Below are 23,196 nucleotides of genomic sequence, written 5' to 3'. Positions count from 1 at the left end.
AAAGGACATTGAGGAAAAGGACATTGAGGAAGTGGACATTGTGCAAGTGGACGCTGCCGTTAGAAAGCATTGGGGGGATTTTTTGGATCGGGTTCACGTCTTGTTTTCAACATCAACAATATGCTAATGTTGCTCATGTTTTGTTGGTTGTTTATCTTGGTTTAGGTTTTACGTTAGAGAGATAATAATGATTTTGTGTGGGAAATATGTGGTTGGTTTTGATTTTTTGTTTAAAAGATAATGACTTTCTGTTGGATTGGATTTTCTTAATCTATTACCTTTGAAAAGCTATTTACAGCTTGATGAACAGTTGTCCTAGGCTTCATATAGTTTCTGAGCATTTTGCCGTTGGGTTTTAACATCTCTCTTATGATTTATAGTACTATGACGTAGGCCTTGTACGGTTACTTAACAATAATAATAGAGTGCTGCTATTTCCACCCCCCAGTCCTATTTTCCCACCCACCTTATCTTCCCACCCACCATGTAAATTTGAAAAAACATAATCCTATTTTTACACCCACCATTATTCCTAAAATACAATTTAATTATTAATTCAAGCAAATTCTCCTTACTTTCATTCAAAGCAAGCTTCAAACCTTCAACCCCTGTCAATCAAAACGCGTGGGATCCTCTGTAAAGTATTATTAAAAATTAAAAATAAAGAAAATCGCTCTCAATGTTCATCGTCTCTCCACCGAACGAAAACAATAACGGAGAGAAATGCCAGAATTAGAAAGAAGATGAAGAGCAAACTGAGCAAATGGAACAGAAAGCCTGTGCCCTTGGGTTCAGAAACTGAGGAGAAATCTGATGGAATTGGATTGGACCCAGTTGGAAATTTTGAAGCTTTATTGGAATTTTGATTTGGGTTTGGTCGGGATGAGGGAGAGAGGGAGGGGTTGGGATTTGACAAAGGATGACGGAGAATAGGTTTTTTTTTTTTTTTTTTTTAATCTAAAGTCCTTAAAAGTCATTTTACAAATGAATAAATTTGTTTTTAAATTTTGAAGATAAGGTGGATGGGGAAATAGGACAGGTTGGTGGAAATAGCAGTACTCTAATAATATTGCAGTTGGGTTTCATTTGACATAGTTTCGGAGCATTCCATTACCTACTTCCGCCAATCAAGCTAAAGGATGATGAATGATGATAGAAGCTAATTTAATTTGGGTGCAAAGTTGGTGCCAAAGGTGAAGAATTTCTTGTGGAGAATTGTCAAGGGATGTTTACCGACGACAATACATTATAATATTATTCACTTAAAAGACGTCGGAATTTCATGTAAGTGACGTGATTGTAAACTATGCTACAAATCACGTCGGTAGTTATACAAGTGACGTGTCACGTGGTAGTGTATCAAAGCACATCGATTCTCAAGAAAAAACGACATCGATCAAAAACACACTAAACTTAAGTTGTCAAAGGCATGTCGGTTTAAAAAAAAACGACGTAGTTCAAAAACACGCTAAACTTAAGTTCTCTCTCAACCTAATTTTTCACGCCCTGGTCGATTAAAAGTCCCTTCCCTCTCAATGAAGCCCTCACTCCCTATTTAAGTTCAAACCCTCTCTCTTCCCTCTCTATCACATTTCTGAAGTCTTCATCTACCTATCCTCACATCACTGCGAGGTAGCGACACCATCAATGGAACGACGCCATCAACTACTGCAGAGATAAAGTTGGAACCCTAGACAATCAATTCTGAGCCTCATTCTCTCCCTGCCCAGCAAATCGATGAATCATGCTCTCATGTCTCAGCAAATCGAACGAATGGGTAAGGATCTCTCTCTCTCTCTCTCTCTCTCTCTCTCTCTCTCTCTCTCTCTCTCTCTCTCTCTCTCTCTCTCTCTCTCTCTCTCTCTCCCTGGTTTTCACCATATCCCTCTCAACCACCTCTTCCTTCTCCTTATTTTCTCACGATTTCATGTGTTCATGGAATAGATTTCTCTCTCTATCTGATTTTCCGCTTTCCTCTTCTTTTTTTTTGGTCATAGATTTCTCTTTTCCTCTCTTACCAGCCCATAAATCCTAGCGATGCGGATGTCTCAAAGAAGATCCAGCACATGGTGAGGTTCATTCACCAAGAAGCCGAGGAAAAGGCCAAAGAGATCTCCGTCTCTGCTGAAGAAGTACGTATCCTAATTCTATCACAACGCTCTTCTTTTTCCCCAATTGTTACTTTTTTCTAACCCTAAATTTCAATTTAATATCGATCCATTGTTGTAATTCATGCGTAATCAAATTTTTGTACGTGTTTTCCAATCCGGGATTTCAACGCTTGGTATCCATGTTGCTGGCCAGTTTGTTCTCTGGTCTCTTCTCTCTTCTCTTCTCTTTTGCACCTCATTTGATTTTGTAGAAGATTTGACCCATATATGATCAATTTTGGTTCCCTCCCTTTTTCTTTTTTTTTGGATGAGATCCAAGGGTGTCCACCGCTGACAGTAGTGACTAATCCCTTTCGCCGCGGAAGCTCTCCAAAGGAGGTAAACAGCTGGCCACGAAATGCGCTCCATTCCCATGGGCGGGGATCGAACCCCCAACCACATGGTTAAGGAATGAGGTGAGCTACCACCACACCACATCTCATGGTTACCTCCCTTTTTCTTTGATCTGGGGACTTTTTGATATTAATTTTGGGATGTAGGTTGTGGCAGGATTCAAAGAACAGGGTTTATTTGATCAAAGAACTTGATAGGATTACTAGGCAGGTGGGTATGTCTTAGTTTTGTATTCGAATAGAATGGTACGGCACCATGTCAGGTGATACTTCCATTGAAATATTGCCATGTGTCTTATTAAAAAATAAAATTTAAATGGTTTTTCCAGCTAGATATTGGGTTCCAATTTACCCTTTATAACAAAAGGAAGACGATTCCAACCAAGGTCTGCAATGCCTCTACCCCTCCTTGTCGGCCCCTCCCCCTCTTTTCCTTCATCAATGTTTATCTTCCTCCATCTCTCTCTTTAAGAATCACTTTATTTATTAGTTGGCTTTTATCATCACATTTCATGGGCCCAAAACTTTATCTCTGCATATCAAGAATTTCTGAGGGTTTTTTAGTTAAGTTTGCTTTACACATCTTTCTGAATGCATTTCTCGGATCTTCTCTTGTCAGGCCCATATGGGATTGAGAGCAAAATTGGATAAAGAGCACTTGGATTTGGAGGTTTTGAGGTATATGAAAGCAACCTTGTTAATGTATGAATTTTGATTAATTCTTTTGGCTTCCCTTGACAATTTTGTAATAGGATTTTTATATGTATTTATCAAGCTCAAGGATAGATTAAGTTTAGCATCTCTAAGTGTTCTTAACTCTCATCTATCCTATGGAGGTTCAAGCAATTTGACAAAGGTAAATCATGCATTGCATATCATGCATTAAAACTGTTTTCATAAAAGATGACTAGTCATCTTTGCTCAGTGCGATTTCCAGCTGGTTAACCATCTGTTTTGTCCTATTCTATTTTCTCTCTCTGCTGCCAGGTGTCAGTCTGACCTAAGGGATTCTTTTGTCTGTAAAAGCAAGAAAATCCCTCATTTGGTAGCCGTCACTTTTGTAGGCAAGTTTTGGAAAGTTTCTTTGGAAACTTTTGCTTCTTCCTCAAGAGCCATCACCATATATTTCATCTATGAGTTTTTCTAATTGATTTCTTTTTGAAAAACTGCTTTTGAAATATGAATCTGCATCTAGCTATTTAAATCATTCTCTCATATAGATCTAGATCGTATTCGTGACTGATTTCTTCAAGAGTATGGTTTGTTGAAGAAATTGGTCTTTCTCTCTTGAATCCAAAGTTTGGTTTCGGTTTGAGTTGGAGCTTGCAAGCTAGTGCCATGGGATGATCGAGCTGGAGAAGGAGCTGCCATTGCCATGAAGAACTGAGCTTGAAGCTTTGCTAAGTTGGAGAAGAAGATTGCACAAAGGAGGTAAAGCTCATCTTCCTAAATAGATCTAGGTTTTGCTTGAGCTTGCTTGTATTCCTTTGTAAGAATCTTTTTCTACTTAGTGGATTGCCTAGTCGGTTGATGACTCCCAGTTTTTCCCAATGGTGGGTTTCTGGGTAAACAAAACCTGTTTTGCATATCTGTAAATTTATCTGGGTTTCTGTTCTTGGTGGTTGACTAGTCATCTATATCTGCTGTTTGCTGTTTACTTGATATTGATGACTTCACACACTTTCACCATAGTTGTTGCTAGCACAGGAGATGCCTAGATTGATGGGTCCTTCTGAGTGCCTAGGTTGTCACTAGTAATCTTCTAGGACTGCAGGTACTCTGTGGCATACTCTGTGTGTTCTCTTGATTGTTGAGTTCTTGTGTCCTGTTTGTTTAGTTAAATTTACCCCTCGTCACCTAAGTACCATTTTCAAACCTGGATGAGGAGGTTGAAGTATTGGGGGGAGGTAATCAAACATAGAGAGGGTGAGGTAGAGGGTGAGGTAAAGGGGGACTATGAACTGGATAGAGATGGGAGGAACGGTGCGTCGGAGGGGGATTGCGAACTGAATGAAGCTTGAAGGTTGTCTGGCTTTTTTTAATTAATTTTGAAGGGTAAAATTGAAAACCAATGTTTAGCTTGAAAAACAGTTTAAATTTTCTTTTAAAAAGTACACATGGCAAATTCTATGTGGAAGTATCACCAGCTGACGTGGTGATATCAGACTACTCTATAATTTCTCTATTAGGAGTTGTCATCTTACTATTTTGATCAGCCAACATTTTCTGGTAGAGATACACAAGCATACTTGAGCATATAGCAAAACACAGAAATTCTGTGAGCACGGCAGTAGGTAAGGCAAAACACATAAATCCTGCGAGCATGACAAAAGGATCCATTCAATTTGAATCTCAAGAGTAGGTTGATGGACGATTTCGTATGAACCATCACAATATGGGTAGGAGAAGGAGTATGTGAAGTAGAACCAGAAGCAAGTGAAGAAATAAAGCCATCAACATTCGGCATGGTGATGGATGTTGGGGTGGCAACAACGGTGACAATAGCAAGGTAGGTGGTGGTGACGATGGCAAGGTAGATGGCGCAGCGGGCTAGGATTATAGGCTAGATGTATAGTGCATCGAAAATAGGTAGTGTTTAGCGTTAGGGTTTTTTATGTTGTAGAAACGGATCGAAACACATCAACATCATCGACAATGACAAAGGAGAATTCCTCCTAGTTCAGCGAAAACTTCTCTTCATTCCCCCTCTCGCCTAATTCTCTAGGACATAATCCGGTTTTTGTATTTATTTCGTCCATCATTGTCAATAAAATACCAATAATGCTATTTAGACACACAAGATTGACCACATTAACTAGCCACTTTATGTAGCAGCTGATGTGGTTATGCCATGCCAATTAATGAATATTAATATGTGGATTTTATTTTTATTTATTTCTCTTTTCAATCTCATGCTCAAGCCACGCCCTTTTGCATACCCAGTTCTTAATTGGCCATGATTTAGTTGTGGAAATTCAAAGGGCTGGACGAGAAACAAAGTGACGAAGAGAGAAGAGAGAAGGGTGGAGGGGGAAGATTAAAAGGATCCACAATTGCATTTAGTTTTGTAAGAGCATCCACAATCATGCTTCTTATTCTTTAGTTAAAATTTAGCTAAAAACACTAGAAAACTATTTTATGAGCTCCTTCAAAAATTTCAACTCCAACCATGCTCCCTAATTTAGGGAATCATAAATGATTTATTTCTTTTGTTAGTTTAGTATAAATGCTATATCTTCATATAAAATAATAAAAATAATAATTAGCATTAAATAAATACTTAAAATAGCATTAAAGTAAAGAAGCATTTAATTATAGGGAGCCGTTAGGAGTCCTTTCTCTCTCCTGAGATTTAGGGGCTCCTAGAGGTCTCCCTATTTTAGGAGCTGGATAGGAAGCATGGTTGGAGGTGGGTTTTCTCACTTCCTCCCTAAATTTTATTTAAGGAGGTAGTTTATGGAGTCTATTGTGGATGCTCTAAAACGTGGCCTTCTCATAATCATTTTTTATTATTTAACTTTAATTATCTTTTAATCTCGAAGCATTTGAGACAAATCTTATACAAGAATTCATGATCTATGTGAAGATTGATAGAATTTGTTAACCGAAAAGAAAATAAACGAATGTTGTTTTCCAGGGTTTTGACTTTGACCCCCTATTTCATAAAAAAAACAACAAAAAACGATTGAAATTTCATTGATGGAATCTTGTTTACCCCTTCTCGCTTTGCAATGAACTTGTCAAAATCTCCTCTCTCTGATAAAATGTCATCCTCAGGCTCTAAAGAAAAATATAGGACGCATAAAAAACTTTATGCACATTAATAAATAAATAAATGTCATATTCAGGCTCTAAGAAAAATAATAGGATTCATAAAAAGCTTCATGCACACTCATAAAAAATGTCATTTTCAGGATCAAAAGTTTGTTCTACTTACCTGTTTCCCGTTTTGAGATTTTTCTTTTTTTTTGGTAGATAGTTTCAAGTTTGACTCGCAGATGAAGAGGAAGAGAAGGGAGGAAAATGGAGAGAGAAACAACCAATGCTTTGGGAAGGATAAAATTTCCCCGTAAAGACACAATGAGAAGTAATGATTTTTTTCATCTAGCAATTGCAGTTTGCTTACAGAGAGATGTGAAAATAAAGTGGAAACTTTAATTAAAGATTATTTTCAGTACATAATTATTTTTTTAAAAGTAAGAATTAATTTGTCATGTGATCCGCGCCCTGTGCTGGGAAAAAACTAGCACTGAGTTAGGAAGATATGCAGCAAATGCCAAGCCAATAATCTTGGTACAAACGCTTAACTCCATGAAAATTGCAATAACCCATAATCCAAAATTGACAATTACATAAGTAATTTCTGAGGAACTCATCATTCGTCATATAGCTCTGCATGCAACAGCTTCTTACATTAGAGGTTTTCGTTTTCTTATCTTCCTGGGCTTTTTCTTGTTGGTTTTTTCGTGCTGCCTGGCACCTACTCATACTACATGGCGGTTACTCCAGCTTGGCTTCTTTCTTGGCCTCTTTCTGCAAAACCAAATAATTATTTTGAGAAACTAGACTCAAAGACTAAAAAACACTTATAGACAAACAGTTGAGTCTCTTGATTTAATGTCATTAAATAAATAAAAAGATTTCATTGTAAACACATTTCTTTCACCTTTGACACCGGCGAGCAAGAAACTCGCTACGAGCCACCTCCCACGTCAAAACATTCTCATCCTGAGTTGTTTCATGTTCATTCAGAGTGGTTTCTTCTTGTTTTGGCTGATTCATACAAGTCATAATGTCCCCTTCTATGGGTTCATGATCCCCGCACTCACTGAGTAATGAGAAACCTTATTACATACAAAAGGTAACATAATTCCAAAGTACAAACACAATTATAATAATGTAAACAGAAGAAACGTGAAGGAAACTTACGGCGTGAAGCAGAACTCAAGGAAGAACCAATCACGGCCCTTGATATTCACAGGATGAATAGTTGACTGTATGGTCTTGATCATGGGTCTTCCTCCTTCTCCAACAACAATTTGAAACGTGGTGATACAAAGATATTGAACTTCAGGACGTGGTTCGCTATTGGGACTACCAGTCATGACATGAAAAAGTCATGGTTACCCAAATGAACTAAATACCCTGTCTTAAGCTCACAAAATGGCACTGGCGGACACTCAATTTCCGGGGAAGAGGAAAAGTCCTAAATTTTTAATGTGTTTAATTAAAAAGAATTTGGTTATATTTATTAATGAAGGGTAAACTTGGAAAATAAAAACTAGCTTGTTTGTTGTATTAATGACATTATTTTAAGGATAAAAAAGTGTCACATGTCATGAGGAAAATGGAATGTTAGAGTGAAGGTTGCTAGCATTTCCCTTATTTGGGTTTGTTACTCGTTTTTATGATATTGGGGCTTTATGCATTCTACACGATAATTAAAGATTAACTTCCCCCAAATTTGAGGATATGTGAGATCCTCTATAATAAAAGCCCTTGGATTAATCCAACTACACACACAATTATTCAGTCCCACTAAATATGGGGACTTGTGAGGTCCTCTTTAATAAAAGTCCTTTGATTAATCCAGCAGCACATAAAATTTGTACTCTTAACCCTTTTCATGTTCTCTGTTTTACTCAAATAAATCTTTTAATTTAACCAGCCAAAAAAAAAAGATTTAGGGATGCATAGACAAAAACAAAACTTAACCAGCCAAATTAATCCTTAGCTAAAAGATAACCTAATTAACAAAATTTCTAACTATTTCGCTTGACAAAAACAAAAGCTTCTGAAAAAAAAACAGAAAGTTTTGCATAGACAGATGTGAACTGTTGACAATAGAAAAAGAAGAATAATCTGTATATATCAGATTCGAATAATTTTGTTCATAATCTATCCTTAAATTGTATTTAGAGAAAAGTTCATATGGTGATTCGGCTTTCTCTACTTCAAAACTTTGGCTAACTACTATTTAAAATTTTGGTTCGTGCAAGTCTTTTTTCCTTAATTTATTTGCATCAAATCATCTGAAATGAGACCATGATGTGAAAAAAAAAAAAAATTGTGCAAATAAGAAATAAGATCTATTAAGAAAAATCAATGTCCACTTATCCGCAGTACAAAGAATCTCAATTCATTTTGACATTTGAATTTTTTTTATTCTGTCAACAAATTTTGGTAACTTTAAAATATCTTCTAATATACAATATCAACTAGTCTCTCCATATGTAGAAAAAACTTAGTTGCAACGAGGATAGCACTAATTTGTTATCGCTGACCAATAATACTATGTCATGTGGAAGTATTGTCTCGCGTGTCACAACATTATTGGTCAGGGATACCAAAATAGTGTTATCCCCGTTTCATGGAAGTCTTTCTAATCTACACGAGCTTTTGTCACATTTTGACCCTTAAATTTCTATCTATTTGAACAAATTTCTATCTATTTGATATGCAAAATAACGAATCTTCTAGATCACGTATTTTGACTAGAAAATGACAAAAGTAATTGCAATTTTTGGTACAAATAGATTAGTTGACCCTAATATTTTGCTATGTAATTGGTAAGTAGACCTTCAAGATTGTTTCTGATTGAGGGTGTAATTATTGCATCGTTCAAAGACCCGAAAACAAAATTTTCAATCAACCATTCTTAGACATTGAATTAGTATACATTTAATTTGATTTTGTTGTAATTATGGAATTGGATACTTAATTAGCATACAAAGTTTTTTCTTGGATTAGTTGACCTTTAATTATGTAACACGCCTCCTATATGAATCAAGCACAAGACATTGAACAACTGTTATTGATCTCTTTAGCCCAAAACACTAGACAGGACGACGACCCCATTCTCCCCATTCTCTTCCAACACCAGGTACGTACGTAGGTCAAACTCTTCCCAATACATCAGTTTGAACGGTTCTTTCTTATTCAAATTGGTTTCAGTTGTGTTTTGTATTTGTTTGAGTTTTAAACTCTCCACGATTTGCTCACGCTGTTAGCTTGTTTATAGGAGCATAACTCTACATTTGATTTGTAATCATCATTTTCTATATTCTAGTTGGCTGCTGCAAGTTCTGAGTTTGAAGGAGGTTGTACTGAGAGAGTGAACAAGAGTATGACAGATGGATTTAGATTTAGCAATGTTCCAGAGGAAGTTGCCCATCGCATTCTTTCCTTCCTCGCCATAACAGACCTCACTCGTTTCGGCTGCGTGTCGAAACGATGCAGAGAGCTTCCTCTCTCAGCTCCATCATTGGATTTTGATCTATCTGCCAGTGACTACACTTTTGCATCTACTTGCGAAAAGCGGATACAGTTGTTGAATTATTTGGACAGTTTCTTGAGCCGTCATGGGGATAATAAGATACAGCGGTTTCGTGTTCGTTTGGAGTGTCATTGTGTGGAGAAGAAGATCAAATGGATGGCTGATAAGACACGAAGCTTTCGCGTTCGTAGAGAAGCATGCGAGTGTAGGAAGGAATATTCTCGGATTGTGAGATGGGTGGAAATTGCAGTAAGGAGAGGGGTTGAAGTGCTTCATCTTGAAATCTTTATAGATGAAAAGCAATGTGGCCAGGATTCCTTGGTACCTTCTTGCGTCTTTCTATGTGGATCTTTGAAGACTCTAGAGTTGGACTTTGGCATGAATTATCCCAAAGTTCTTAAGAAGCCCTCCTCCTCCAGTTTTTCCTCCAATCTCCAACGCTTGGACTTGCGAAACGTTGAGATACACGAAGGGTTTTTTGAATGGATGTCGTCATCCTGCAAATGCTTGAAGGAATTAAGTCTTGACAACTGCAGGGCAGAAAGTATCACCATCCAGAGCTCCTCATTGGAATCATTTAGGTACATATACGATGATGATGACCTCTCCGATTTCGACATTATTGCTCCAAATCTCAAGTGTGTGGCCTGGAAGGCCAATATGTTTGTGTTCCAAAATGTGGAGAAATGTACTCGCTTAGAAAAAGTTGAGCTGCTTCTGCAACCTCAGAAACATGATGCTCTGGTCTTGTTTGAGGTTCTTCGCTGTATAAGCACGGTTAAACATCTTACTCTAAACCACGAGACCACCATGGTAAATGTTGCATGTAGTTATTTCTTACCATATTCTTACAGGGTTTTATTGGGTTTCTTCCTTGTTCTAACGTTGTGTATTTATAACTTGCAGGTTCTGTTTGAGGGAGGTTCCATGCCAGCATTAGAGAATGTTTCTTATTTGTGCTTGAATATTTATTGCTTGTGCGATGTCCTCGTCCCGTCCATGGCCTCTCTTTTTAGAGGAATCCCTAATTTGACTACTTTGGCCATAACTTCAATTTGGCCGGATCTTGATGTAAGCAAGAAAAACTTAATGTCCTATATTTATATTTCATTGGAAAATTGTTAATCTTTTGTTCTTACCTTTGTAGAATTGTTCTGAGTTTGATACGAGATATTGGAAATCGCTAAACCTTGCTTTTGTTCATAAGCTTGAGGAGGTAGACATTCATATGCTAATTGGATCTAATGCTGTTGAGTTTGCAAAATATGTCCTCGAGCATGCTCAAAAACTGAAGAAAATGAGGATTGTTCATACGGCAGAGCAATCTAAAATTCTACGGAGGGTGAATGAGAGCAAGAAGATTTCCGATGCCACACTTGTGTTTGAAGAAGATGAAGAATAAACTTTTAAAAATTCAGAAGAGTGGGTGCTGCTACTGCCCTAGTTTGTTTATCTTCTTCTAGGTAGCCCATCATTTTGATGTTCAAGTTCAACTCTTTTTCTGCAAGGAAGAGCATAATTTTTTCTCGAATAACATTGGTTTAAACTTTCTGAGAGCCTTGAGGCACCATATGTTAAATCCCTAGACATGCGATTGTATCGACATTTTTTTTTGGATGAGATCCAAGGGTGTCCACCGCCGACAGTAGTGACTAATCCCTTTCGCCGCGGGAGCTCTCCAAAGGAGGTAAACATCTGGCCACGAAATGCGCTCCATTCCCATGGACGGGGATTGAACCCCCAACCACATGGTTAAGGAATGAGGTGAGCTACCACCACACCACATCTCATGGTTTTGTATCGACATTTTTAGTTGTTTACATCCACCTTTTATTTTTTTACATGGTTTAATTTATATTCCAACACGAGCTCGATTGTGTTTGGTCTCATACGATGTCATTTTCACAAAAGCTATCACCAAGGAAGATGGCAAAATTAGAAAAGGGCTATTATGTTCATGTGTGATCATCACAGAGCATAAAGTCGCATGCTATGTTTTGAATTGTACACAGAAATTTGGATTTTGCTTTACAAAGCGTGGCCAAGGTTAAGAACCTTTTTCTTCAAATATAAAAAGTAAATAGGTGTAACACAAACTAACTATTTTCTCAAAATAAGTTAAGAAATTTGACCAATTCATCTTCAGTTTGAGGATGCATCTGGGGAACTGTTCATGCCTTCAACCAATGCGCTTGCAACTGGTCTTTGAAACATGAGCCAAGGATTTGGTATTTTTTTTACTTGAAACCTCCAAAAACAAAAACCTAGCAGTGAGCACCCACTAATCAGAATCAGAACCTGATAGCGACCATTGATAAGAATCTTTGGGTTCCATATCAGTGACAGAAGGAGGAAGGTGTTTGTTAGCCGCTCTTCGAGGCCGGTCTCTCCTTGGTCTACTTCCTTCCTGTAAGATGTAGATTAAAGTTAACACATCACTCAAGGACTAAAAGTTGAAGCAAAGGATAGCTAGATTGGTCTGTTCTTATTTCTTTTCTTCTTCTTATGCTCACCTTGGAATTTGGTTGACTTGGTTGATTCGACACTGGAGTTGCTTGGCTCCTCCGAAGCCAGATGGTACCAAAAGACATCAATGCCGCCAGAAGCAAAATCGGACCAATCCTTGGATCTCCTCCGATGCGATCATAGAGTCCACGTAAAATGCCACGGATGCTCTGCTTGATCGTATTTGTTGAAGGAATGCTTTGGACACCTGCAGACCATATTGGCTCTGAATCCTCAGGAACCAGATGAGGAGTTCTTGTTCTCTGCATTGGAAACAGACTTTAAATGTAAGGGTACAGAAGAGGAGCGCTCAAAAGGTGCAGAGAATCTGACACTTGAAAATCAGACAATGGGACTAGTCAGTCTTGAATGGTGCTTAGAACCATCTAATTCCCTAGAAAGACTGGATTGTGTGAACAGGCAAAGCATATTTACATAATGAGGAAGATCTCTGGAGTCTCCATCCTTGATTATTTGAGAGATCCATTTCATAATCTGCCGAAGAAGAAGAAAAAAAAAAGTGAAAACGAAGCAACCAACTAAGAATATATGCTCCCTTTGAGGCATTAATTGTAGTTTAAAGCATTATTCAAAGTCAAGAAATTCTCAAAACATAGAGTTAGATACCTCCGGAATTTCATCTGAACCATTGTACTTAGCTACAAGCTGTGATGCTGGATCTAATTCCTGATCTTGTACTGCATCCCATATGCTTTTTGGCTTTTCCTTGGGTTTGTCACCCTCTTCTGTCACATTCCTTTTGTAGCGTACGATATATAACTGAGGCACATCAGTCATATCTGTCCTTTCTCCACAAGTTTCATGGCTGGTTTCAGATTGGAGGAAGAAGAGACAATATTTCTGAAACAGAATATCAGCTCTTCTAAGGAATATGGTGCAGAAAACAAGCATATCCATTCAAATATGTCAAATTAATAGAATTTTCCTTTACCCCCCTATATGGATACACAATGATGTACCAAATCTGCCATTGAGAGAGAAATTTATCATAAAATTTGGTGGTCAACTACCCTTGGATCAAAACCTAATGGTTGGCATTAATTCTGAAAATGCAAAGCAATTCCTTGGATTGAAACCAACTTTGTAAGACAACCTTTGGATTCTGATATAATGGTTGGTGGCCAAGTGAACAAAACTCGGCTATAATATTGCTCCCTGAACCAAACTGGTTCTAAGTTCACCACGCTGTAGAAATTTTTTGATGTCTTTAAATTTACCACTACATAGTAACATACAGAGTAGATTGCAGAATCAATATTGTTTCCGAGTGCATGCATAATGAAATAACACTTAAAAAGACAAACACACAAATGTTCACCTTTTGGGCTTCTCCATCAAGCCAAGCAAATGTCAGTCGTTTGCTTTTAAGTGCACCTGCTGCTGGTGCTATAGATTGCTCTTCATCAGCTGATCTTGACTCAACTTCATTCGATAAGATTTCTTCAACCCTACGCATGGTCTATCAAACTTATGTCATTCGCACCAATTGCTAAATTTGAAAAATATGAATGCTAGATGGCAGATATAAATCATAAATTCCTCCTCTGAAAACAGACTGAGTGCAATGTAGTGGACCAAAATGACAGAAAAGACACTTACTCCACGCATAGTACCGAGTTCTGGGCTATGCCTTCCTGCTATAACAGCACAGTACCAAGTATCGGTATGTTGTCCAGCACGGGAATAGCCTCGGGGATCACAACCCAATTCCATGGATGTCGTACTCCTCAACTGTGGAAGCTCTGAAAGAACAAACTGTCAGAAATCAAAAAGGAGCTCCCCCTGATACACCAAGGTGTACCACTACAGAAGGAAAAAAAGATGATGAATGGTGTAAGAAAACAACAGTACCTTGCTGTTTATTCTGTTCCATGATCTTTAAGAACCATGAATTGTTAACAGATCCTGCATCAAAATATACAGCTTTGCTTATCACACAAGTTTATTAAGTTGTTCTTGAGGACTGAAGTTAAGAGAGAAACGTGCCATGGTACACAACAGGTTTGACACCAGGATCTTTCAGAAACACTATAGCAGGTGCAGATTCCACCTCAAACCTGTTGTCAATAAAAAAAAATTCCTCTGAAATCAAAGCTGCACACTTTATTGTATCCAATTTTTAATAAAAGTATAGTTTCAAGTTTCATCTCACAATATTCATGTCTGTGTTATTATAAACTCAATTCAACACAAGATTTTAGAAATTCTGAAAAACTATCCCCTTTCATGAAGATTAATATTAGGATTAGCCACTCACGAATTAAACCAAAAGGTAGATTCCTCTTCTCGCCACAGCACAAATGCAAAAGAAGCATGGGTCCAATAACTTTTAGCAGCTTGGCGTATGAAAGGAGCAGCACGCTCCCCTGTTTTGGAGAAGAAAATTACTTTTACCTGTGATCCAGGACAACAAAATTATCCAAGTGGCTGGTCATAAGTATAACATTGGATAACAGCATGTTGCAAACGCATGTATTTATACATTAATCGATTAAAATGAATTAGAAAAATATATATTAATAACTGTACAAAGTACAAACACTTGAAAGTTTCAGTCACGTAAAAGTTGCAAATGTCTTGAGTTGTACGAGGCATTGTGCAATACAAATGCATTAGGAATGACCCTAACTTCTTTCTAAGGAAGAGAAGCACAAGTAATGAAGTGACATTAAAGAACTACCATCAAGGATGCATGACAATGTCAATTATATTGTCTTCGTTGCTTTTGAGTTGCCATCTTTGATAATTTTTTTAAACAATAAATGGATGAATAATCCCTCTTTCATATAGCATTCTTGTAAATATGATCAGAAATCAAATTCAGAAGGAAGAAAACAAAAAGGATTCATATGGACATTGCAGAATTCTATGCTGAGTATTGTATCTACAATTTACCTTATGAAGACTAACTTTTGCTAGAAACTTCTGCCCCTGAAAATTGAAGTAGACATTCATATCAGTTTAGGGTATGTTAAAAGGTGACAGAAAAGAAACGGCATACATTGAGTGTAGGACAAATTGCTTTGTTTCTTTTGAGAAATAGAAATTTTCAGATGAATTAACCCCCAAATCTTCCCAGCCCCAAGTCAAGACTGCATTATTTGTGTAACAAAATTCCAGTATCATCAATTACCTTACATCTGAACGCATTAACTAAATTTTTGGAGGAAAAAAAATTACCTCTACATCTAAATTTCCGTACTTGAAACAAGAATAACAGCCTATTACACCATCCAGGTTCTGGAGGTGAGTGTGTGTCTCTATACATAGCTGTCTGTCTTATAATATCTTAGGAAAAGTTAAGCTAGTGCTTTTAGTGATTTCCAGGGTTATCTATTCTCTATTCTTATTTCCTTCATAAACCAATCTGATTTGTTATTACCCTTATTCCAATTAAACCACACCTTAAAACATAGAAACAAAATTCCACTCCAGAACTTCTTTCATGTATAAATTCTAATTACCCCAAAGCCCCTTCTCATAACAATCTCAACCTTGAGTTATCTTTTGAACATAGGTTGCATTTACTATTAAGTTAGAGAGGAGACGAAGAGAATTTTATTCCATAGAATTACCAGTGACTCCTTTGAGTAGTAAAGAATACGAGGTAAACCAAGTATTGTTGTTGCAAACCAATCTGTAACTGAATCAACCGAGAGCTCTCCTTCGTACCTAATACAAAAGATCAGACTGAGATACCATTCCAAACTAATTTAGGAAATATGATGCGTTGGAGCATATCAAGCATGCAGGGGAAAGAGAAAAAAACTTGCCTATGTAGCTATAGCAGAGCATCTAAAAACTTCTGTCATTAAACCAAGTACATGGATTCAAGCATAGTAATGATCTTAGAGCTAACTGAAAACTCACCTAACAAGACAATTGGAAGTTTTACACCCCGGGGGAAAAGCAACAAGAGAAGGAAGGCCTGTAAGAGAATGATAGGTAGTCAGAAAAAAGGAACAAAACATTTAAAAGATAAAAAAGAGAATGATATGCAGTCAGAAACAAGAAACAAAAGAAAATGAAAAGACTTCAACAAAAGACAGTTTCCACCCAAAAAATTCATAGTCAAATTTAGGATTTCCAGTAGTTTTGCAGCACCTTAATCCTGGCACCAATTGGTGTAGTAGTAATGATGATCATGGATAGGAACCGTATCAATTATGAAGCAGAAGAAAAGTACAAAAACATCTGTATTAAAGTGCACAAACAACTACTACTTTGTACAACAGAATGCAAAATTGATCATTTGGAAAACCACTTACCATTCCTGAAGAAAGGTTGTCCAGTTGGTTTTCTCTCAGCAAGATGTGTTGCTAGCTGAAGCTCCCCAAGTTCCAAAAGACCAGTATTTGCCACACCACCCAACAGAGCAGCTGGATATAGAACATAAGGAAACAAAATGGAGAGGGAGAGAGAGAGAGAGAGAGAGAGAGAAATTAGTTCATAAAAGTATATTGAGTTAAACTTTGAAATTTAACGAGGCAAAAGAATGGGTTGTAAACTTGTAACTACAACAATGCTTGGAATATATGTAAATTTATTTATTAGAAAGAAAAAACAACCTTCAAACAAGCAATCATGCTATACAATTTAGAATAGAAACAATATGCCCCAATGAAACTAAATGGTTAAAGGACTTGTGTAATCAAAACCAACAAACCAAGTGATAAGTGGTAGTAAGTGGAAAAAAAACAAGGCTTCACTCAATCGAGTGCAAGGATTAGCCACAATCTAAACTTGTCAAGAAACCATTTCAGATAAAGAATCTTAAATCAGGTGCTCCAAAATGAAAACATACCAATTTTTTTCCACGCATCAGAAAATTTATCACAGCTTTTGCTTCCAAATGAGCACAACTGGTCAAAATCACAACAAACATGAATTAATAGTCAGTACATATATAACGGGTCTAACAAGAAGTTTTGTAAAAATGAAAACATAAGGTTTAATCCGAAACAGCCTCAAAACTCCATACCGAATATGAAAGCACAAGATATGCACATTCTGGTTATGTTTATAGAAATTTCTATCAAAATATGTCTTTATGTTATGTTTGCATATTACTTACGGAAGGGTGGAAAAAGAGGAAAATAGCTCTATTAAGTAAACCATTGGTGGAAGGGGAGGGAAATCAAGGAAAAGATAAAAGCTTAAGCTGGTTAAATTTGTCATGACATGCAGCATGACCTATAAAGTGATTTTACCTGAATTAGCGCTGGCATGTTACCCTGAAACATGGTCTGGAAATCCTTGGAGGTAATGACTGTAAGATCATGATCTTGAATATCTAATAAAAGAAATTCATCAGCCTAGAAACAATGGAAACTCTGCAACAAACTCTTTTAATAATAATTCAAACAGTAAAACAATAAAGTAATTGCAATTTTAACACAATTAAGTTCCAACCTGAAGAAACAGAGTCAAGTAAAGGAAGTTCTATCTTTGAAAAGCTTTCTCCGGAATATTGCTCTTTGACCTTCTCAATTACATCCTGCCGTCAAAATAGGGAAATTAATAAAACAGTGTAACACCCAGCAAAGGTTACAGAAAAAGAACAAGGAGAGCACTACAAACTGGACATTTAAAGCTTCAAGTCTTGGAATGGGAGCAAGAACTCACTATTTGCTCATCAATGCCAAATATGTCATAGTTTCTCTTCCACAACGGATTCGTCAGCAACTCATAAGCATATTGAATCTGCAATTCATATCCCAATCCCATGCTTAGAGAAATAGTATTAACTAAATAACAGAAAGCAAGCCCAATTACTGACCAAGAAAGCTACAAGTCTCTTTTGAATATTTTAAGCATATTTTTTAAAATAAATAAATAATAGTTGTTGTGTCCTTGTTTTATAACCCCTTCTTCACATATATCATTTTCTTATCATCAAGTTTTTCAAAATGCCAAATTCAACCGTTCTTTCTTCATTTGACCGCAATTAAGCTAAACAAATTCTTTCATCTACATGTAACTAAAAAATTACGTTCAGACGACAAACCAAAAATTCACTGACCTTGATAAAATCAAGGGTATCAGGAGCTCGCTCGCCTGAGTTCCTGAAAATAACGACATGTCACAGCTATGTAAGAACAGCATATGCCATATATTTGAAAGGTTACAGAGTGCTTACATTGAGTGTTTCAAAAAACTTTGATATACAGAGTCTTCTTCTTCCGGAAATTGTCAAAACTAACGAATTGTGTGATTCCGATCACTAAAACGACATGTCGATCAAAGTAGGCAAGGAAAGAAAAAGAAAATTTACCAGGCGGAAGTAATATTGTCGTAGGCCTCTCTCACTTCCTCAATTGAGCTATACATCCTTACACCAAGAACTACAACAATTCAACAAACAAAGCAATCGTTTGAAAACCAAATACATTAACACACTCACCCATACATATATGAGAGAGAGAGAGAGAGAGAGAGAGAGAGAGAGAGAGTTACTGTCGTAATTAGAAGGGGGGAAGGATTTGGGAATGACTAAGAGCTGGAAGAACATGGCGGCAGCAAAGAGAATCAGAGGCAGCGAGTAGGCTCTTAACGTGGACGCCATTGACGAGCTCGTCGGGACCGGAGGCGCAGGCGTTGCCATGGTACTCAACCGCAGCGAATAATTTCTCGCCGCAGAGAAGAGAGGAATGACGATGAGTCTGCCGTCTGCGAGCGAGTGCAAGAGTCGCTTTTGGGGGGTGGGCGGAGGCGTTGAGCCCAATGTTACTGAAAGTATTGGCGCAAGTGACAGGAGAGAGTGACAACGGCAACAACACTAGACTCGCTAGACTTGGGAGCTAATACTGTTTCCTACACTAGACTCGCTCATTGGCTCGATCGGCTTTAAAGAAATGTGACACGTGTAACATGGTGAGTGGATCTTTTGTGGGAAAGTCAATGGAGATGGGCTTGAAGCATACGCTTGGAATGTTTGTAATACACGCTAAGATTTGGGTTTTATGAAGAGAGCCCAAATGTTCCCAGATGGGTCAATGTACTTTGATGTCTAGAGTCATTCTATACCCAACCATCAAATGAGCTTAAGAAAGCAATTTACGCACACTTCACCATCGACGGGACAGTTTCGGCCCAAAACTATTGTCTAAGTTTAATTCATGATTGGCCCAGTGTTCATTTAGGGTTTCGTTGGGATTGCTTCTGAAATGGCTAAAAAGTGATTTTTACCGCGTTTGAGTTTGACAAAAAATAAACCTTATAAGTTCTTATGAGCTATAAAAACGGTTTCTGAAGAAGAACCAAAAAGCACTTGCAAGTACTTTTCAATAAGAACTTCTACGTGCTTCTTTGAAGAAAAAAAACTATTTATAAACAGAACTACTTCCTACGTATACAAATCAATACCTAAAGGCTAATGGGTTCCCATCATATAGGGGTGGTGGATTTCCACTCCCCCATGGCACCTAAGTTTGAAACCCCAAAGACCCCGTTTGGTTCATGGAAAAGGAGGCTTGGGAATGGGAAATCAATTGTTTTCCCATGTTTGGTAAGTCTAGGCATAGGAAATGGTTGTCTGGCACATGGGAAAGTATAGGGGAAAGTGAAGCCCTCCACTGAACTTGGGTTTTGTTTTCCTTCCTCATGGAAAAGTTTGGGAAAATCAGCCAACATTCAATGCACATTTTTCATGACCATTTTGTCCACATGAACAATTTAGAATTACAATGTATCATTAAATGCATTCTTTTTTTATTTGATTTAATATGGGTATAATTGAAAATTTTACAAACTTTGTTTTCCATTCCTACTCAAAACAAACATGAGAAATGAAACAAAGTGAAATCTCCCGGTTACTTTCCCAACATTACCAAATGTGGGAAATAAATCTTTCATTTCCCATCCATTGGGAAATGACATGGGAAGTGATTTCCCCTAAAATCCGTTCCGTGAACTAAACAGGGCCAAAGGGTTTCTTTCCTCCAATGTAACCCAAAAAAAACACAATACCAAAGGCTGGGTTAATTATTTTATTAGTCCCTGAATTTAGACTCGATTTGCATTTGAGTCCCTCAATTTCCAAAATCGTTCTCGTGGTCCTTTAACTTCAGTTTTGTTAGCACGAATGGTCATACCGTCAATTTTGTTAACTATTATGTTAAATGCAGAGGGTAAAATGGTATTTTTGTATTAAATTAATTAAAATATAAATAAATAAAAAACTATAAAATTAAAATTAAACTCTCCCTCTCTCCCTTTATCCCAATTTCTACTCCCCTAAACTTGATTTTTCTTTTTCTTTTTTGTTGGTTTTTTATTTGATTTTCTTTTATTGTCAAGATATGATTTTTTATTTATTCATTTTTTTGGTTTTATAGACGGGGGCTGCCATTATAGATACCTTTTCGGCTAAGCTAAGGCAAATCTTGATTAAATAAATAAGGCAGTTTACTATTTCAGTGCATGTCGGCGCATACATAATGTTGAATTAATGCTCAACGTATACTCAACTTGAACGGGGAATTGGTAGGTTGGTTACTCAATGCAGATGTCACAGCCATATGGTCCATATGTATCTGGGGACGTACGACAACATTATTACATACAATCCTTGATTTGATTGTCATCCTTCTCCAGGAGCAGTGTAAAATACGTGCATGATTTCAGATAATAATAGAAATATACATATATCATTTTGTGCCCTTGTTTTTTTATGAGTTAACTTATATATGGGTTATTTCTCATTTTCCATTCTCTGATTTTATTTATTGGTTGGGTACCAGGCGAGAAAATAAGAGTGACTCGTTATACAAGTCTATCTCGATCATTATGTGACTATTGATGATAATGATATATAATGTACTAATTAAAATTAAAGTGGAGAGCAAACTTTTACATGATTAGTTTTGACGGTCCACAATTCAGTAATTACATAATACTTCATAAACCCCAATTAAACCACCACCTACTCTGCTAGGTAGTTATATTATTTTATGCAGGTGGTGGAGATTCATTCATCAGAACTACCATAGATAGATAGATATATACGTACGTACGTTTGTTGACCTCTCTCTCCAGCTCGATCGCATTTTCATCATGAAATGCCTGTCAATGTCATGATTTGATATCCGTCATTATATATCACAATAATTGTTCCAAACTAGTCCAAGCATCCCCGACCTCAACTTCAAACCCCATATATTGCTGGAATGCCTCGAATAATTCACTGCATTCGTTCCCACAATATTGGCCTATAAGCTCATTCAAACCCAGCGACCCAGTCGTCATTGATAACATGGCCCGTGAATCATCACATTCCATCATGCTTGAGAACTGATGATCCAATGTTGGACCCTCAAAATTACTTATGATATTAACGCCACGCTCGTGAACATCATGATGATAACCAAAGGAAACGTGATCTAGGCCGTTGATGTGATTGATTGGTGCATCAGCAGCTGAGCTTGATGACTTTGTCGACATTGATATCAGGCTTTCCCAAGCTGATGCCCTTAGAATGTCAAGGCATTGTGGAACGAGTGGTGCAAACTGATGGTGAAGATGATCATGAATAAGCGACGCCGCCGTTGGATCGTGAGGTAGCTGGTGAGCTGATGATTTGTGTAGTTTGGACTCTTTGGATAACCTGGCTTCTGCTTGGACCCTGGCACTTTCCCACTGAGCAATGTGGCTGAGATTTGACAACTTCTTGGGGTCACCATTGGCAGAGCCAAGAATGGCAGTCTTGGGCTTGTGGGTGACAGGGTCAAACCCTATCTTGGCCAGTCGTTTCTTGAGATGTGTGTTCCAGTAATTCTTGATCTCATTGTCTGTCCTCTTTGGTAAGTGCGCAGCTATAGCCGACCACCTATAATTTGTCCAGAATCATTAGCTCACAAAGTTTTATTATTACAAATTGATATTATAAATGAGGAGTGGAATCGAACTCGGGTGCAAGATGTGGGCACACGTCTTAGACTAATTAGTCCTATGATATTATTAAACATATGAAGCATGCATGCACCTAAACATTCAGCTTGCAAGTTCACAAAACATTAATAAAATAATTAGATATGTATTAACCTGTTGCCTAGAAGTGCATGGAGTTGAATGATGGTTTGGTCTTCGTGCAAACTGAAATTTCCCCTCTTAATATCAGGCCTTAGGTAGTTTCTCCACCTTAGCCTACAGCTCTTCCCGTATCTTTTCAAACCTATAAAAACAGACCAAGTTCAGTATATTGTGTGTCCAAAACCAATACAATATATATAATGCAATAGAAAATAGTAAGTACCAGCTTTTTGGGGCAAGGAGCTCCAGCTTCCATGGCCATGCAGTTGAATGAAAGCTAAGAGCTTTCTGTCTTCTTCAGGAGTCCATGGACCTCTCTTTATGCCCGATGCTGCAGCAATGCAAGTAGACTTTCCCATTTCGATCGATACACAAATCTACCCTAATAATTAATGTTATGTTAATTATTGGAAAAAAGAAAAAGACAAAAAGAAAGGCAATGAGTGTGAAGGAGTAGTTGTTTGAGCTTCAAAGAGTTGAAGGCTAAACACAGTTTTCGAATGAGGAGATGAGGACTAGCTAGAGGCTATGGAGTAATAGCAACAGTAGGCTACTTCCGGCAATTTTGGTTACGACCCAGGCTGGGAACATTTCCTTACTATTTATAGCGGTCAAATACATGGGTTAGAGCCGTTGTGATGATTGATGACTCTTAACACCCATGCAGTTCAACAAGTTAAAATTCGTGTCCCACGTCTAGCTGGAGACATCAATATTCAGGTAAGTTCTTTTGTTACGTACCCTTATGATATCATGTTGGTTAATTTAACTTTTTGATTAATTAAAAAGGATTCACTAATGCATTCTTCTTTTCTTTTAAAGACCTTGCATGCATATGCAAATGCATGTTTTGAATATGATT

At 37.3% G+C, this 23,196-nt stretch overlaps 2 protein-coding genes across 2 annotated transcripts; both read right to left on the bottom strand.

Moving 5' to 3' along the window:
- Positions 1-11,826: 11,826 nt before the first annotated feature.
- Positions 11,827-19,109, bottom strand: LOC110762345 (DNAJ heat shock N-terminal domain-containing protein). Its single transcript, XM_021964969.2, has 20 exons — positions 18,762-19,109; positions 18,580-18,649; positions 18,328-18,370; positions 17,931-18,008; positions 17,718-17,802; positions 17,516-17,598; positions 17,110-17,167; positions 16,574-16,684; positions 16,176-16,233; positions 15,881-15,977; positions 15,201-15,236; positions 14,563-14,699; positions 14,292-14,362; positions 14,157-14,210; positions 13,905-14,047; positions 13,624-13,764; positions 12,912-13,145; positions 12,720-12,779; positions 12,293-12,547; positions 11,827-12,186 (listed from the first exon to the last, which is right to left on the bottom strand). Exons 1-20 carry the CDS (start codon positions 18,907-18,909, stop codon positions 12,061-12,063), a joined length of 2,088 nt encoding a protein of 695 aa, XP_021820661.1. The 5' UTR covers positions 18,910-19,109; the 3' UTR covers positions 11,827-12,060.
- Positions 19,110-21,138: 2,029 nt separating this feature from the next.
- On the bottom strand, positions 21,139-22,878 carry LOC110762260 (transcription factor MYB106-like). Its single transcript, XM_021964865.2, has 3 exons — positions 22,558-22,878; positions 22,347-22,476; positions 21,139-22,131 (listed from the first exon to the last, which is right to left on the bottom strand). Exons 1-3 carry the CDS (start codon positions 22,691-22,693, stop codon positions 21,405-21,407), a joined length of 993 nt encoding a protein of 330 aa, XP_021820557.1. The 5' UTR covers positions 22,694-22,878; the 3' UTR covers positions 21,139-21,404.
- Positions 22,879-23,196: the final 318 nt, after the last annotated feature.

Source organism: Prunus avium, chromosome 5 (genome assembly GCF_965620075.1).
Source record: "Prunus avium chromosome 5, drPruAviu1.hap1.1, whole genome shotgun sequence".
NCBI classification, from domain to species: Eukaryota; Viridiplantae; Streptophyta; class Magnoliopsida; order Rosales; family Rosaceae; genus Prunus; species Prunus avium.
This window is presented reverse-complemented; position numbering and strand designations above follow the sequence as displayed.

Coding starts and splice junctions, on each gene's coding strand:
- LOC110762345 (XM_021964969.2), bottom strand. CDS start 18,909: ATGGCAACGCCTGCGCCTCCGGTCCCGACGAGCTCGTCAATGGCGTCC. Junction 14,048..14,156: donor GGAACAGAATAAACAGCAAG/GTACTGTTGTTT, acceptor TTGTTCTTTCAG/AGCTTCCACAGTTGAGGAGT. Junction 12,780..12,911: donor GTTCAGATGAAATTCCGGAG/GTATCTAACTCT, acceptor CTTCTTCGGCAG/ATTATGAAATGGATCTCTCA.
- LOC110762260 (XM_021964865.2), bottom strand. CDS start 22,693: ATGGGAAAGTCTACTTGCATTGCTGCAGCATCGGGCATAAAGAGAGGT. Junction 22,477..22,557: donor CTCCTTGCCCCAAAAAGCTG/GTACTTACTATT, acceptor CTGTTTTTATAG/GTTTGAAAAGATACGGGAAG. Junction 22,132..22,346: donor CATGCACTTCTAGGCAACAG/GTTAATACATAT, acceptor GACAAATTATAG/GTGGTCGGCTATAGCTGCGC.